Source organism: Brassica napus, chromosome A3, assembly GCF_020379485.1.
Source record: "Brassica napus cultivar Da-Ae chromosome A3, Da-Ae, whole genome shotgun sequence".
Classification (NCBI taxonomy): domain Eukaryota; kingdom Viridiplantae; phylum Streptophyta; class Magnoliopsida; order Brassicales; family Brassicaceae; genus Brassica; species Brassica napus.
In genome coordinates this window covers 22120272-22137549 of record NC_063436.1, presented here as the reverse complement: position 1 = coordinate 22137549, position 17278 = coordinate 22120272, and the positions used below count along the sequence as shown (strand labels likewise).

The following is a 17278-nucleotide window of genomic DNA, read 5'->3' as shown; positions in this document are numbered from 1 at the left end:
CTTACTTGCCTCTGGTTATACTTGATATACTTTTAGCCCAAAAGCCTCAAAAGCAACGTCTAATGTGTTTCGCAAACATGTTAATGTGTGTGTCCGAGAATCACAACGCCAAAAACTAGTAAGTCTTTTTTGTAACTGAGCTTGCCAAAAACTAGTATTAAAGGCATGTTATAGCACAAACATCCATTTCAAAGGTTATGAAAAAAAGAACATCCAACTAACTCCATTTTTTCACTTAAGAAGTTAAGAAACAAATAATGCTGACCATCAACATCCTTACTTCTCATCAGAAGAGTCGAACCATCTTCAAGTCTTACATTAATATCCTGATCAGTGGCGGATGTGAACAATCTTCTTTTGGGGGAAAATTACACATAAACATTAAAATTAAAGGTAGAATATGATTTTAGTAAGGGGAAATAACTAAAATATAGTAATATTATTAAAATAAATTTAAATTTCCTGGTCTGATGCAAGTTTTTATTTGCCAACTGCCTGATGCAAGATTGTGTGACTGACAACCATCGCAGGAACACTGAGAATGAATAAGAAAAGAATAAATAGGAACAAAATTTTGGGAATGATGAGGAATTATGATTTTTTATCAAAATTAACAAGAAACAAAATTACATTATAATTCTCTACAAAAAAAAGAATGAAAAAAAACAAAGAAATTTTTTTTTTGATGAATGGTAATTTTTTTAAGGAACGTTAAAGTATATAGTTTTCTTGTTCATTCCCTTGGTGACCATCCATACCTTATATATATCATTGCCACACATTTCGTCCTTTCTAATTTGATATTGTTCTTTTGAAAAAAATTTGACCGCCTCTTTGGTATTTTCGCTTTGGAGACAGAAATAAAGATAAAAAATCGCAGACAAAAAATATAATTTTGATCTTTAGACAGCTTGAGATATTTTACTTAACTAAGATAAATGTTAGAACCTTTACATTACATGAACTTGTAATTTGACGAAAAATGCAAAATCAAGAACTAGAAAGCTCAGAATCGACGACCTTTTTGTATGTTCATGATAAAATGTTTTTTTTTTGTCAAAGGTTCATGATAAAATGTTTTATTAATGCATGGTGTATATTCACACATAAAACACATAAAAAAGAAGAGATAGAAGATAATATATATTATGAAGCTATTCTCTAACACAAGGAGCTTTGCAAGAAACTAGAGACTTAAGACTATTCTTTCCTTTTGACACAACCTTGTCATCTTCAGTTTCTGCATCACTTGTACACTTTCTCATCGCCATAAGAAAAGGATCATAATCTTTCTCTTGTCGTTTCTTTCCTGCTTTTTTCCATTTCATTATACAAGAATATGTCACTAAGGAGGAAGATGTAACCAACCGTTTTGGTGACGGATATGGTGGTGGCAAAGGTAGCAATGCTGGTACCACCGTTTTATCTTCGTTATTTGACGTCATTCCTGTCTCTAAGCTAGATACTGATGACGAATCTTACGAAAACATGACTTTACATTCTATGTAAATTTTGAGAATTTGATTTAGAAACGATAACACGATTTTGAAGAAAATAACAGAAAAGTTTGATAGATTTGCAATCTTTATATATACGGATCTATCACATCACACGATCTTGTTACGTTTCGAATGGTTCCAGTTGAGACATGATAAAAGCATGCAAAAACAATCAAAGAGGAGACATGCTTGCATGTGTTAGTGTTATGGTTATTATTGAAATAAATGTTACAAGAGCATGCATGCATGCATGAACGGGACTTTATTATTCACATTTAATACATATTTTTACTAAAAACCAAATTCGATCAAAATCTCATCCAGCTGCAACCTCGTTGCTTCGTAGCTCCAATCATATTCATAGCTTCTCTCGTCTCTTCAGCTTCTTTCCACAAACCCGCCCCTGCGTAAATATTCGACAGCTGAACATAAACCGAGGAAGGATCATCCTTCTCTTGTTCCATTATCAACCTAGCAACCATCTTCCCCAGCTTCAAATCTCCATGAGCAGCACAAGCACTAAACAAACCCCACAACGCATCTACCCCACACCCGCTCATCTTCACCAACCTTTCCGCTTCATCCAGGTAACCCGCCCGACCGAGAAGGTCCACCAAGCACGAAAAATGATCCACGCTCGGTCTCACAATCGAGTCAAAGATCTCAAGTCCCTCTTTCACCAAACCGGCGTGGCTGCAAGCAGAGAGAACCGCTGTGAACGTGGCTGCATCGGCATCCACTTTTCCTTCCTCTCGCATCCTCTTGTAGTTCATAACCGCGCTCTCTCCTTCCCCGTGCCTCGCGTAGGCAGAGATCAGAGAGTTCCATGACACAACGTCCTTTTCAGACATCTGGTTGAACACTTGAAGAGACTTTTGCACAGTCCCGCATTGAGAGTACATGTTTACAAGGGCGTTGCTTATCAAAGTCTCCTCGAATAGTCCGTGTCTGATTACATAAGCATGAGCCTGCTTCCCGAGAATCAAGGACGAAATGTTTACACAAATGCTCAAGAGAGTGCTGAGAGTATACGCATCAGGTAAGACCACGACCTCTGTTTCTAGCAAGCTAGAGAATCTTTTCAAACCTTCAAAGGGAAACCCGTTATGGTAACACCCTGAGATTATCGCGTTCCATGAGATTAGATTCTTCTTTAAAGCTCCTTCAAATATTAGATCAGCTTTTGCTATCACACCGTGCTTAGAGTAGGTAGAGATCAACGCGTTGGAAACTTCCGTCTTCGAACTGAGACCATATTTGATCACACACGCTTGAACCATCTCCAAAGCATATAAATCTAGAGAGCTTGCTAAGAGACTTCCGAAAGTAAACTCATCCGGTTTAACTCCTACTCTATGCATCCCCTTGTACACCAACATCGCACACTCACCCAATCTCGCTTGGTTATACCCTGAGATCATTGTGTTCCAAGTAACCAAATCTCTCTCTTCCAACCACTCGAAAACCTTTCTCGCCGCCACAAGATCCTCAAAAGAAGAGTACATTGACATCGTTGAATTGCTAACCAGAGTATAATCTTCATACCCTGTCTTGACGGCTAGTCCATGTACTTGGCGTCCCATATCCGCACAAGAACACGAACTCATAACACTCACAAAAGTCAAATCAGTCGGTCTAAGACCAGCTTCCAGCATTTCTCTAAAAACCAACAAAGCCTCTCCTCTTTTCAAACACGCCAAACCATCAATAACAACATTAAAAGTAACCTGATCACGAACACCACCAGCTTCTTCAAACACCAAACAAGCGTCACAAACCACTCGGCCATTAAAATACATTGTTATAACGGCATTCACAACAGAGGAAGCAGATAAAAATCCAGCCTTTACAACGAGAGAATGCACCTGCGTACCGAAACACAACGAACACATACTCAAAACAGTAGCGAATCCGAACTTATCGTGCCTAACACCAACCTCGTGCATCTCTCGAAAGAGCTCTATACTCGTTCCGTGGTAACCACTCTCCTTGCAGCCAGTGATCATCGCGTTCCAAATCGCAGCGTCGTCTCTCTCAGGCATTTCGTCGAACACCTCGAAGGCGTAGTCGATATCGCCAAGCTTGAAACTTGCGCTGAGAAGCGTCGTCCACGAGTAAACGTCGGGCTCTTCGATCTCTAGGAAGATATTTTTCAGTGAGGGTAAGCTCCCCGGTCTCGCGTAGAGGGAGAGGAGCGTGTTGGAGACGTGGGAGTGACGGAATAGACCCGAGCGGATGGCGTAGGAGTGTAATTGCGCGCCGAAGACGGTGGCGGTGTCGCGGAGGTGGGAAGCGGCGGTGATGGCGGAGGAGAGGGTGTACTGATCGGGTTTTGGAGTTGGGGAACGGTGGATATCGGCGAAGAGGTTGAGAGCGTTTGTGTTGGAGCCGGAGCGAGTGAGGGCGGTTAGTCGGCGGTTGAGATTGAGCAAGGTTGTTGAGGTTTCGGATATTGATGACAAGCTCTCTGTAAGACATAGAGCTTTTCTCATCTGTTGTTGTCGGAGAATTGGTCTGTGATTATTCAAACGCAGAGGAGGAAAAGGAAGAAGACGCAAACGGAGTCGTTTTAGTGAGATTGCATTTGTAAATGAACCCAGAGAACGAACCGAACCAAACCAAACCAAACCAAAATGGAAAAGTTAAATAACCTGAACCAAACCATACTAGAGAGATTGCATGAAGTTTGGGTGAGCTTTGTTAAATGGCCGCCCATACGACGGTTAAACAAGTTAATGTTTAAGTTCGTCTTGTTTTTTTTATTAAAAGCCAGTTAGATCTATTTTGGGCTCATATCATTCTCCAGATCGATCGAGTGGATTATGATTAAATAAGGCCTTGAAAGATTCAATATATATCCGCATGTTCGTCTGCTTGTTGCTAACAAGCAGCTCTGACCAAACCCAATATTGTTGGTAGCATATCATAAATTCATAATCAATCATGTCTGGCGTAAATTAATTAAAATGTTTGTTAAATATTTTTTTTATAATTATTATTTTTATAATTTATAATAAATTAATAATTATTTAAGCTGATAAGTAATTTACCTGTTTAAAACAACCCAAAAATAATATAAATCTGATAATTATTTCCAAGCTATATATTCCTTTTTATACATTCCCAAACATAAAAAAGTTTGAAAATGTGCTAACTGCTAAGCATATCAGGTTCCAAAATGATATATCCAATTGTGTGGTCATGCGATATAGATTTCTAATTCTAATTGCAAGGATAAAAATAAAGAAGAGTTTGTCTGTGAGTGTATTTAACTCTAGAGAACTAGAAGAGATGGGTGTGAGATTATTATAATAGTAACAACTCTTTTCGTTCTTCAAATTGTTTTGTTCTTTTATGTCCGGCATACGACAAATAGAGAATATTCGAGATCATCTAGTTATTTGACGAATCAAACTTACAAACGAACAATCATCCCTGCATATCATCGGCTATACATAGTGGTTACAAGATCTTTATCTTGCTTGTAAATAATATATATATATATATATATATATAATTATATATGTATATATTTAGTTTGATAAATGGTCTATCATTATACATTCCATGTTATTGTGTTGAGCAAATTCATTTTCTGTCGGTAATTATGGTTTACGTTTTCTTCGGCTTGTCTATTATTTAGGGTAGCTAATATTTCAAAATATCCAGCTTGATCTTGTTGATATCTGTTTCCAGCAACTAATTTAGATACGTATTATATATATATATATATAAATTAAAAATTAGATACAAATAATTACATTTGCATATTTGTGATTACAGGCAGATTCAGATTCTTAGAACTTGGTTAGCATATTTGTCATCATTTGTATTTTTACATATTTTGCTGTACCCTATATTTTTACTAATACATTCTGTAGAACTGTGATAATTAAAAAATTTAATACGACTTTGTTTTCAGATAACTCGCAAATTAGGAGGTGAAAGCCCCAACACATCATATGACAGTCGATCTTATATCAGGTTTTGTATAGTCTTGGTCGGTAATGCATTGTCAGGTGTGGGCGGTGACAGTAAACGCGTTTTATAAACAAACTCATTTTTAATTGGGTTACTATTCATTTCTACCGTATTTATTATCTCGTGTGCTTGTGTAATAGTATTATTCAACTTGCTCTAATTTTAATAACACTCGTCTATTTCTTCTATTCATTTTCATTATAGTCAACCGAAATTAGTTCGGTTTTGGATTGGGTTTGGTTCAGTTTGTGTTCTGTTCATTTTGAGCTTGGTTTGATTTGTGTCCAGTTTAGCTCAGTTGAGTTGCTTTTTGTTTGGTTATAGTTCGATTAACAAAAATCAATTTATAAGACATAAAACAATTCATCATTTGATAACCAAATTATCAACTTTTTCAAACGTAAGATTAAATATTACAATAAAAATATAAATTCAATAATTTAAAATTATTATATACAAACCTAGTAAATTTATCGTAGGTGGTTTTTTTTGGTTTTGATGACAATGAAAAAAAATCATATTCTTTTCTTTTATTGTTAGTTTTATTTTCTATACATATAGAAGAACAAAATATAAAATTATATTTAGTCGTTTAAGTTAGATGGTTAATTAATCTTACTGTCAATAATACTAATATTTAGTTAATCTAATAAAATAAGCATATTGGTTTTTCTATTAGGTTCAATTTGAAACCAAGACAAACCAAACTGTTTTGATTGATAGAAATTTTGACCGAATGGTTTGGGTTGAATTGAGTTTGACTTGTTTGGTTTGTTTTTTCTGTCCACGCAAACTTTTTGGGGAATTGCCACTAATACCACTTTCCTAATACCACTTTTCAACTTTACACTTTTCAATTTTACCATTAAAATTTTAATGGCTAAAGTACCATTATACCCTTATTTAATCAAACATACACCTATTTTCTTTCTCCCACGATTCAAACAGTTCCCAAATTGAATGACGAGATTCACGACTCCGAGGAGATTCTACGATTATGATGATTTCTCCGGCGAGATTCGACGACTCCGGCGAGATTTGAAGACGCTGACGTCCGACGAGATTTGGCGAAGACTACAAGCTCAAACGAACAAAACATGACGAATGCGTAACAAAGGTGAGAGGATAATAATATATGGTGATTTTCGTCTCTTTCTGTAGTTTAATCTTTGATTTCTCAAAATCGATCAATTTCTGAGAAGGAAGACGAAGTCTTTCTCATAAAGTTTTCAAATCTCAAATTTATAAAACTTTATAAATTTATCGATCAAGAACATAGTGCTTATGAATGAAGACGACTAACCACCATCAAGTTTTTTCGATTGTGTTTATGAATTCCATGGAAGCTCCACTGTTTCAATCTCCTTCTTACTTTCTCGATTCAACTTAGTTTTACAATCTATACCAAAATTCCGTAAAAGCAATCACTAAAGCTTTTGGATATCGTTTTTGGTTTCGGCTTAGAGTAATCAGAAGAATGCTGAAAGAACCCTCCTTTATCCACTTGTAAGTCTAAATGAGACATATAAGCTTGTTTGGTAGTTGTCTCAGTGTGAGATGCTTTTATCTTTGGGTTGCTTATGAATTCTTAGTTTAGTATGTGTCTCTTGCTTCAGTTTATCCATTGATATTCCTTGTTAATTTGGAAAAGATTGTTAATTTGGTGAATATCTTGTAGTTTCAGGGCTAACTGCAACTCGATATGTGTATATTTTATGTTATACAGAAGTTTATACTACTTTTCTACTAGTTTAGCTAATAGAATGTTTTCATTGGGTAATTATGCATTTTATGTACTTGTGCTGTGGGTATATATATGCTTTGGTTCCGCCGTTCCAGTCTTTAGTAGTCATATACTTTGGTTTTCAAAGCAGGAGCAATCCGTTTCTTTTGCTCTAACATTTTAATTATCAGGTGTGGCAATGTCAACTGGGCTAAGCGTTTAAAATGTAATGTCTGCAACACCAATAAACATGGTCAGAATGAATGTGGTGTGCGGTATGACTCAATGTCAATGACAACTTTCATTTGTATTGTTCTTTAACAGTATTCGAGCTGAGGATTGGTATTATAGATGCTTTTGCGGTGAATTTAGGATACATTTATAAGATTTTTGTTCGATAATGGTAGTCTTCGTGTCAGCTTATTCATCTTTAAACATGGCCTCGTAGATAACTGGAAAAGGGGAAACAATATTATCTTCTGAAATTTGACCGAATGCTTTCTTTGGTAATATGTTCAGTATGACAAAGCTCCTAATGCATCAAAATGTGCTTTCTCACTTGAAATGTTTTGGCCAAATTAGTTTTGCATTAAGAAACGTTATGTTTCAGCCTGATAGGCTGTTGTTCACTGTTCTCTTGAAAGACCTGTGCTTATTCATTTATTTTCTCCATATAGGGGAGGTCGTGGTGGTGGCTACAAGGAATTGGATGAACAAGAATTAGAGGAAACAAAGAGACGAAGGAGTGAGGCTGAAGAAGTAATAGCATATGCTTCTAATGCAGAGTTCTTTGTTACTTCTTTTGTTGCATTTAGTTCTTTTATAAATGTTTATAAATCATTTTTGAGTTCCTTGTACTCATTTTGCCTAGCATTCCTCAAAGACTTCCCAAGTTCACACATTTATATGTTTTTTATAGACATATGCGATCCACTTTTGTTTGAAAACTTCTTTATAAAAACTTATAAATAGTCCAGTTGTACTTTTAACAATATCCTAAAATTCAGATTTATAAGGAATTATAGTTCTGTAAAAATGTAGTGTTCACTATCCGAAAATCTTAATCTTAACCAGAACTATTCAAATAACAAGTTAAGCCTTATTTGTTTTTTTGGATAACAGAAAGAAGCAAATCCTAAAATTAATTGAACTCTTGTTTAAATACTTCTTTATAAAGATTTATAAATCGTCGAGTTGTACTTTTAACAATATCTTGAAATCTAGATTTATATTTATAAAGGTGTAAAAAAATATTTGGAACAAATTTAATTTTTAGTAAATAACTCTTGTTTCCTTCTCCTAAGGTCTCTGACACTGTTGTTGAGCCATATAATGCAACGCTCTCTGTGCATCAGCTCGTTGAAAACGCTGACGAGTGTATTGTTCTCGACAATGAGGCTCTCTACGACATCTGCTTCCATACCCTCAAGCTTTCTGACCCCTCCTGTGAGTAAAAGACTCTGTATATATTAACCTTAATGTAACATTTGGGTCTTGACTTGTTTGTTTTGTGTGATTTGCTAGTTGGTGATCTGAACCATCTCATCTTGGCTACAATGAGTGGTGTTACATGCTGTCTTTGTTTCCCTGGTCAACTCAACTCCGACCATAGGAAGCTCGCTGTGAACCTGATCCCTTTCCCAAGGCTCCACTTCTTCATGGTGGGTTTTGTTCTGTTGACATCGAGAGGATCACAGCAATACAGTGCCTTCAGTGTCCCTGAGCTGACCCAGCAGATGTGGGATGCGAAGAACATGATGTGCGCTGCTGACCCTCGTCACGGACGATACTTAACTGCATCCACTGTGTTCCGTGGAAAGCTGAGCACTAAGGAGGTTGATGAGCAGATGATGAACATCCAGAACAAGAACTCATCCTACTTTGTGGAATGGATCCCGAACAACGTCAAGTCCAGCGTCTGTGACATTGCAACATTAACTCTTATAATATTTTTATAAACTCTTATATACAGATTTATAAGCCTCTATAAAATTTTATAAGACTTCATAACATAATTACCTTTTGAAATTCTACAAATCCTCATAAATGATTTTATAAACCCTTATAAATAATTTTAAACATTCTTATAAATGATTTATAGACCCTTATAAAAAGTTTCTATATATTCATATAAATGATTTTTAAGACCTTATAAATGAAATTACCTTTTTAAATATTTATAAATGATTTTATAAAACCTTATAAATATTTGGTATATTCTTATAAGTGATTTTATAAAGGTTTATAAATCATTTATAGGAATATATATAAACTATTGATAAAGGTTTATAAATGATTTCTAAATTTTCATAAATGATTTATAAACATTTATAAATTATTTATTATCTTTATAAAGCCTTATAAGGATTTTATTATGATGATATAATTTGATATGGTTTCTCTGCCTTTTCTTTATAAAACAATTATATCATTTCTCAGATTTTCTTAGCAAACAGAGGTACATCATTAACATCATCTACAATCAACTAAAGATTATATATATAGACTCGGTAAGGTTCAATCATGATTCATGAGCAAATCTACACTCAAGAACGATTCAACATCCAGAAATATTCTATAATTCACCACAAAACAGCCACAAAGATCGTCTGATCCACATCTAAAGCCGCCTCCGGAGACTTCTCCAACACTCCCCATTCTTCTTGGCGACACTCGCTCTTATTCTTAGCTAAGAACGCAACGATATACAGCAAACTCAATATCCCCACGAACCTCTGCTGCCTCATCTTGCTGTTTTCCACCACATGAGAAATATATATGAACTATTGATAAAGGTTTATAAATGATTTCTAAATCTTCATAAATTATTCATAAATATTTATTAATTATTTATAATCCTTATAAAGCCTTATAAACTGATTTTATAAACTCTTATAAATGAATTATACTTTAATAATATATTTAAAAAACTTTATAGACTGATTTTATAAAGTCTTATTAATTGTTTTATAAACCATTATAAATAATCTTTTATTTATTATAATAATTTACAAACATTTATATTAGAATTATAGACACTTGCTTTATGAATATTTTACTACTAAATGTTTGTAAAGATTTATAAACTCTTGAAAAAGATTTATTAACTCTTATAAATTGTGGTATGAAGATTATTAAACTCTTATAATATTTTTATAAACCCTTATATACAGATTCATAAACTTTTATAAATATATTTACAAAACCTTATAAATGATTTATAAGTTCTTATAAATAGTTTTATAAACCCTTATAAGAGGTTTCTAACATGCAAGATAATATAGATTAGCTAGAACCCAAGCTGCAGCAAGACTACCTTCCTTTCCCTTGTATCAGAACTTTGCAATTGATCAACCTTCTCAGTGGGAAGATAAGGGCCAGTTTCATCCATCCTTGGACCAACAGAGCCTCTCTCACGTTTGTCTAACAGATGCTGGAGAAGGAGGAACATGCGAGTGGTTCCTGTTTGCATTCCGAGGAGCTTTGTTTTCCTTCATTGTTTCGTTTGCAAATGAACATCCCGCATAGAACTTATCCGAAAGACCATCTTCTGGATCTTTAGATTCCACTTCTGCTAACATCTCAACGGCTCTGTCGTAAGACTTCGTGAACGGTTCATCTCCGAACTCAATCTCTGCAGAAGAATCTCTCACAGCATCAATCAGAGATTTAGCTTCTGGGATTCGACCCATACGCATCAAGCAGATGGCCAGGTTGCACTGTTTGTTTTTGTCTGGCTCCAAACACAAAGCTCTCCTATTCATAGATACATAAGTGCATATAAGGAAAAGACTCGCAAGGGCAAACACAAACTAACAAGAACCAAACCTTGTAAGCATTGAGTTGTACTATCAACAATATCTTAAAACCCACATTTATATGAGGTTATAATTTTTTAAAATACAATGTTCACTATCCGAAAATATTTCTCCTAACCAGAACTATTCAAATGACAAGTCTAAATCAACCTTATTTGTTTTTTGAATAACAGAGGAACGAAAATCCTAAAATTACTTGAACCCAGATTTATAAAGGTTTATAATTTTTTGAAAACTCAATGTTCACTATCAAAACTCTTTCTCTTAGATCGACCTTTATAAACCAACCTTCGTTGATTTTTTTTTATAACAGAAAGAACAAATCCAAAATATTACTTGAATCGAACAAAACAAATACACAAATTAAAAACATACCAGTGTGAATCGTGGAGAGGAGCCAACATCTTTGAAGTTTTGAATCGTGATTCTCGTAATTGCTTATCGCTAGATGCGTGAGAGAGAGTGACGATGGAACTCAACGGAGACGACGATGGATCTCGTCGGAGATGACGACATATCTCAACGGAGAGAGAAGAACGATCTCCACAGGGAGAGAGACGATGGATCTCGGAAAGAGAGACGGCGGATCTGACGGAGAGAGAGACGGTGGATCCGACGGAGAGAGACGGTGAATCCGAAAGGAGAGAGAAGAAGGATCACGACGGTGGAGAAGAAAGAGACGATAGATTGAAGTGAAGATAAGGTTAGTTTAGTCTTTTACCAATTAATGAATGTGTTATTTATGAAAATGTCCTTTGAGTGGTGGTATAAGTGAAAAGTGGTATGATGTAAAGTGTATAAGTAAAATTTCCCCTATATTTTTAAATGAGTAGGTTAAATATACTTAAAAGATATGTTTAGATTTGTGTAAGATTAGCAAAATCTCAGTTTATTTAAAAATTCATAAAACTAAAACAACAAATGAAGCAGTATTTTGAATATCTTTTACTTTTAGTACCAAAATCTTGAATGTTTAAGCTCGTAATGACAATAAATAATAACTGATAGATTATTAGGTACGTCAGTCAAGTAAAAAACGGAAGTTGTCTCTCACATGTGGAGACAAAGTTTCTTAGGAAAAAATGTATATATACACATCCCACATACCTCAAGCATCTACATCCCACATCTCACTCTTCACCAACTAACGAAACCTAATTCAACATCTCTCTCTCCAACAACCAATCTCTTATTCTTCATTGATCATCTCTCATTAAAAACAAAAAAATTCTTTTGTATATACAAAAAATGAAACAGTTGTCGACAAAAGTGACAAGCAATGCTCATGGACAAGACTCTTCCTACTTCTTGGGATGGGAAGAATACGAGAAGAACCCTTACGACGAAATCAAGAACCCTAATGGTATTATTCAAATGGGTCTTGCCGAAAATCAGGTAAATATATATAACTCCAAGTTTTTAAACCAATCGACAAATCATTAGTCAATCTTTTTTCTTTGGTACTTAATATGATGTTCCTTTGTATGCAGCTATGTTTTGATCTCATAGAGACATGGTTAGCTAAGAATCCGGACGCAGCCGGGCTCAAGAAGGACGGCCAATCCATTTTCAAAGAACTTGCTCTCTTCCAAGATTATCATGGCCTACCCGAGTTCAAGAAGGTAATTAAGTAACTAAAATGGTACCCCTCATATTTCCAAAAATAAATATCTAACTTAAGACACAAGTAATCTAATATGGTTTACCTGTCCACAGGCTTTGGCAGAGTTTATGGAGGAAATAAGAGGTAATAGAGTAACATTTGATCCAAGCAAGATTGTCCTAGCTGCTGGTTCAACCTCTGCCAACGAAACTCTCATGTTTTGTCTAGCGGAACCCGGAGATGCTTTTCTTTTACCCACTCCTTACTATCCAGGGTAATTTCTAACCCCTAACTAATTGTTTAATCTTTACTTTACTTGGCCCCCAAGAAACCGGAACTGACATTTCATTCGCTTATGTGTATACAGATTTGATAGGGATTTGAAATGGAGAACGGGAGCAGAGATCGTACCCATTCATTGCTCGAGCTCTAATGGGTTCCAAATAACAGAATCAGCTCTTCAACAAGCTTATCAACAAGCTCAGAAGCTTGATCTTAAGGTCAAAGGAGTTCTTGTTACCAACCCATCTAACCCACTTGGCACAATGTTGACCAGAAGAGAACTTAACCTACTCGTTGACTTCATTACTTCCAAAAACATTCATCTCATAAGCGACGAGATCTATTCAGGTACAGTTTTCGGGTTCGAACAATTCGTTAGTGTCATGGATGTCTTAAAAGACAAAAAACTCGAGAACAGCGAAGTCTCCAAAAGGGTTCACGTCGTTTACAGTCTTTCCAAAGATCTAGGCTTACCCGGTTTTCGCGTTGGAGCAATATACTCCAACGACGAAATGGTTGTTTCGGCTGCGACAAAAATGTCGAGTTTCGGCCTCGTTTCTTCCCAAACACAGTACCTTCTCTCTGCACTGCTTTCCGACAAGAAGTTCACAGGAACATACCTCAACGAGAACCAGAAAAGACTCAAGATTCGTCAAAAGCAACTCGTGTCCGGTCTTGAAGCTGCAGGGGTTACTTGTCTTAAAAGCAACGCTGGTTTGTTTTGTTGGGTCGACATGAGACATCTCTTGGACACAAACACATTCGAAGCAGAGCTCGAGCTATGGAAGAAGATTGTATATGAAGTGAAACTGAACATTTCACCCGGTTCATCGTGTCATTGTACTGAACCGGGTTGGTTTAGGGTTTGTTTCGCTAACATGAGTGAAGAGACACTCGATTTGGCGATGAAAAGGCTCAAAGAATACGTAGAGTCAACAGATAGTAGGAGATTGATATCAAAGAGCAGCCATGAGAGGATCAAGAGTTTGAGGAAGAGGACTGTCTCTAACTGGGTTTTCCGGGTGTCATGGACCGACCGTGTACCTGATGAACGATGAAATTAATATCATCGTCCCATGTTTAAGGCACAAAAATCTTCATATTTATATAAATAATTCGTTTTTCAATATTTTGGAAAGTGTATTAACATTTTCCAAAATATTTATATCACTATATTCTTTTAAAAAATAACACTATATTCTTTCTCATTTCATATAACTATATTTTATTTAATTATTCATGTATGTGTGCTTCTTTAAGAGCCTGTTGTGATTTTTTTCTTTTGGATGTAAGTGTTACTAGTTAAGTGCACTGGATCCAAGTTTGCGTTTGCAATGGCTATTTAAATATATCCCCTTGTACTGTCAGCGAAAGCTGGCAAGCTGCGTGTGTATGCATATAAATGTAAAAGATAAGTACATCTCATATTTTCGTAAGTTTGATATCTTTTGTAAAATACATCTCATATTTTCGTAAGCTGGCAAGCTGCGTGTGTATGCATATAAATGTAAAAGATAAGTACATCTCATATGTAAAAGATAAGTACATCTCATATTTTGACCAAAAAAATTTGACCAAAAAAAAAAAAAGTACATCTCATATTTTCGTAAGTTTGATATCTTTTGCATTGTACACATGTTGGCTATTGTGAAGCTTGGGCCTCGCCAGAAGTCAAATGGGCCAGCAACAACACCATGTTCCCTATGGGCTGAGTTCGCAACAGGCCCACTCCAGCCTATAACACCTGATCACATACGAAGCATATATAATAGATGTGAGTATGATGATTAGGGTTACGAAAGCAATAAGGAAACATCATAGTTTACAGCAACAAGGATCAGATCAATCAAGGGAGATAAGCAAGAGGAAGGAGACAACAATACAAGATAGATAGCTTAGGCCTAAGACTATTATCTAAGGGTTTTGTTGTATCCTCTAGCTTTGGAGTATTTGGTTCTTTGTAAACAGTTTATCTAGCACACTGAATTGGTGTTGCTAGTGTCTCTTTGATCTAGTGAATTTTGGGAGCAGAAGTTCTCCCACGACACGTACCGCGCCAAGGGCCGGGAAGTCGTTAAATCTCTTGTGTCTTTACTTTCAGTACTAGACCTAGGTCAAGATAACTCCTAACCTAAGTAACCTAAGCTAATAATCTCTACAAGTGGTATCAGAGCTTCCGGTTTTCATCAAGGTTGCTTAGGATAGAGAGAGAGACAGAGGAGGTACAGAATCAGTACCTGCTCAATGGTGAAGTCAAAGGAACGCATCGAGATCGACAGGTTCGAGGGAGATGGTGACTTCGCACTATGGAAAGTGAGAATGCTTGCTCATTTTGAAGTGCTCGGATTAAAAGCTATCCTTACTGATGAGAAGCTTTTAAAGGATGATGCTGACACAAAGGATGAACCAGAGTCTGCCATGAAAGACACTGGAAAGGGACTGGCAGGAATCGTCACGCCAACACCTGCAGTTGATCCTGCAAAATTTTAAAAATCAGAGAGAGCTAAGGACCTGATTGTGCTGAATGTTGGAAACAAAGTCCTGAGGAAAATACAACACTGTGAGACTGCTGCTGCAATGTGGAGTACATTGAATAGTCTGTACACAGAGACTTCGTTACCAAACCGGATCTATCTACAGCTCAGGTTCTATACTTTCAAGATGATTGATTCAAAATCTATTGATGAGAATGTGGATGAATTCCTAAAGCTAGTGGCAGATTTGAACAACCTGCAAGTTGAAGTATCCGAGGAAGTTCAGGCAATTCTGTTGCTAAGTTCTCTACCTAATAAATATGATCAACTCAAGGAGACTCTCAAATATGGGAGAGACACACTGAGTCTAGCTGAGGTCACAGGGGCCGCAAGGTCCAAAGAAAGAGAGCTGATTGAGAGCGGCAAGTTTACCAGGTCAGGTGGAGAAGGTCTGATGGTGGATGATAGAGGAAGATCAAGCCAGCGATCTGGAAAGGGCAATGGAAAATCCTATAAAGGAAGATCCAAGAGCCGGAATGGAAGATCTAAGTCACGCCCTAGGAACAACAAAAGCAACAAAGGATGTTTCATATGTGGTAAAGAGGGCCACTGGAAGAGATAGTGCCCTGATAGGAGATCTTTCAAACCTCAGGACTCAGCCAACATAGCAGCAGAGTCTACGGAACCTCTAATCTTAAGCGTCAGTACTCAAGATACTAAAGATGAGTGGGTCATGGATTCAGGATGCTCGTTTCATATCACACCTGACAAGAGTTTTCTATTTGACTTGGAGGAATTCAAAGGAGGCAAAGTGTTAATGACAAATAACACTCATAGCAATGTTCAGGGAATTGGAAAGATCAAAATTCTTAACCCTGACGGTTCTCTGGTAATCTTAACAGGAGTCAGGTACATGCCAGATATGAGCAGAAATTTGATTTCATATGGAATGCTGGAAACAGCAGGTTGTCGATATGAAGGAAAAGATCTTACCGTTAATTTCTACAAAGATGATAAAAGGGTTCTTTCTGGGAGATATCATCTGGGATTGTACTATCTTCAAGGGACAGTCTTAAGAGGAGAGGCTAATTTATCTAGAGCAGAGAAGAATATGACTAATGTTTGGCATTCACGCCTCGGTCATATGAGTCTCAAAAACATGTCTGAACTTGTCAAACAGGGATTTATCATTGACAAGGAGGTTAAGACATTGGATTTCTGTGAACATTGTATTATCGGAAAGTCACACAAACAAAGCTTTCCTAAAGCTAAACATGTGACTAATGGGATTCTGGAGTATGTTCATTCTGATTTATGGGGTTCTCCATCTACCCCAGACAGCCTTGCTGGAGCTAAGTATTTTGTTACGTTTATTGATGATTTTTCGAAAAAGGTCTGGATTTATTTTCTGAAGACTAAGGATGAAGTATTTTCTAAGTTCAGGGAATGGAAGGCTGAAGTTGAAACTAAGACAGAGAAGAAAATCAAGTGTTTAAGGACAGATAATGGTTTGGAGTTCTGTAATAAACAGTTTGATGATTACTGCAAGAAGGCTGGAATTAAGAGGCATAGAACCTGCACTTACACTCCGCAGCAGAATGGAGTTTCAGAAAGAATGAACAGAACAATTATGGATAAGGTGAGATGTATGTTAGCCGAATCTGGCTTGGACCAAAGCTTCTGGGCAGAAGCTGCATCTACTGCGATTCATTTGATTAATAGATCACCTAACTCTACGCTGGAATTCAAAATGCCTGAAGAAGTGTGGTCAGGTTATAAACCTGATTTCGGACATCTCAGAACGTTTGGGTGCACTGCTTATGTGCACATAACTGAGTTGAAAACGGGACCTAGAGCCATCAAGGGAGTGTTTGTGGGATACCCCATGGGCACTAAAG

The 17278-nt window shown here is 36.4% G+C and overlaps 2 protein-coding genes across 2 annotated transcripts; one reads left to right on the top strand and one right to left on the bottom strand.

The window, feature by feature from the left end:
* Positions 1–1671: 1671 nt before the first annotated feature.
* Positions 1672–4267, bottom strand: LOC106439990 (pentatricopeptide repeat-containing protein At3g49740-like). The gene has a single exon (XM_013881558.3). It carries the CDS (start codon positions 3989–3991, stop codon positions 1808–1810), a length of 2184 nt encoding a protein of 727 aa, XP_013737012.2. The 5' UTR covers positions 3992–4267; the 3' UTR covers positions 1672–1807.
* An 8002-nt stretch (positions 4268–12269) lies between these two features.
* Positions 12270–14109, top strand: LOC111214679 (1-aminocyclopropane-1-carboxylate synthase 9). Its single transcript, XM_022717694.2, has 4 exons — positions 12270–12416; positions 12512–12643; positions 12738–12898; positions 12992–14109. Exons 1-4 carry the CDS (start codon positions 12270–12272, stop codon positions 13962–13964), a joined length of 1413 nt encoding a protein of 470 aa, XP_022573415.1. The 3' UTR covers positions 13965–14109.
* Positions 14110–17278: the final 3169 nt, after the last annotated feature.

Bases quoted from the DNA above. Each gene is read 5' to 3' on its own strand.
- LOC106439990 (XM_013881558.3), bottom strand. From the start codon at position 3,991: ATGAGAAAAGCTCTATGTCTTACAGAGAGCTTGTCATCAATATCCGAA.
- LOC111214679 (XM_022717694.2), top strand. From the start codon at position 12,270: ATGAAACAGTTGTCGACAAAAGTGACAAGCAATGCTCATGGACAAGAC. The intron at 12,644-12,737 runs GTAATTAAGTAA...ACCTGTCCACAG, and splicing joins GCCTACCCGAGTTCAAGAAG to GCTTTGGCAGAGTTTATGGA. The intron at 12,899-12,991 runs GTAATTTCTAAC...ATGTGTATACAG, and splicing joins CCCACTCCTTACTATCCAGG to ATTTGATAGGGATTTGAAAT.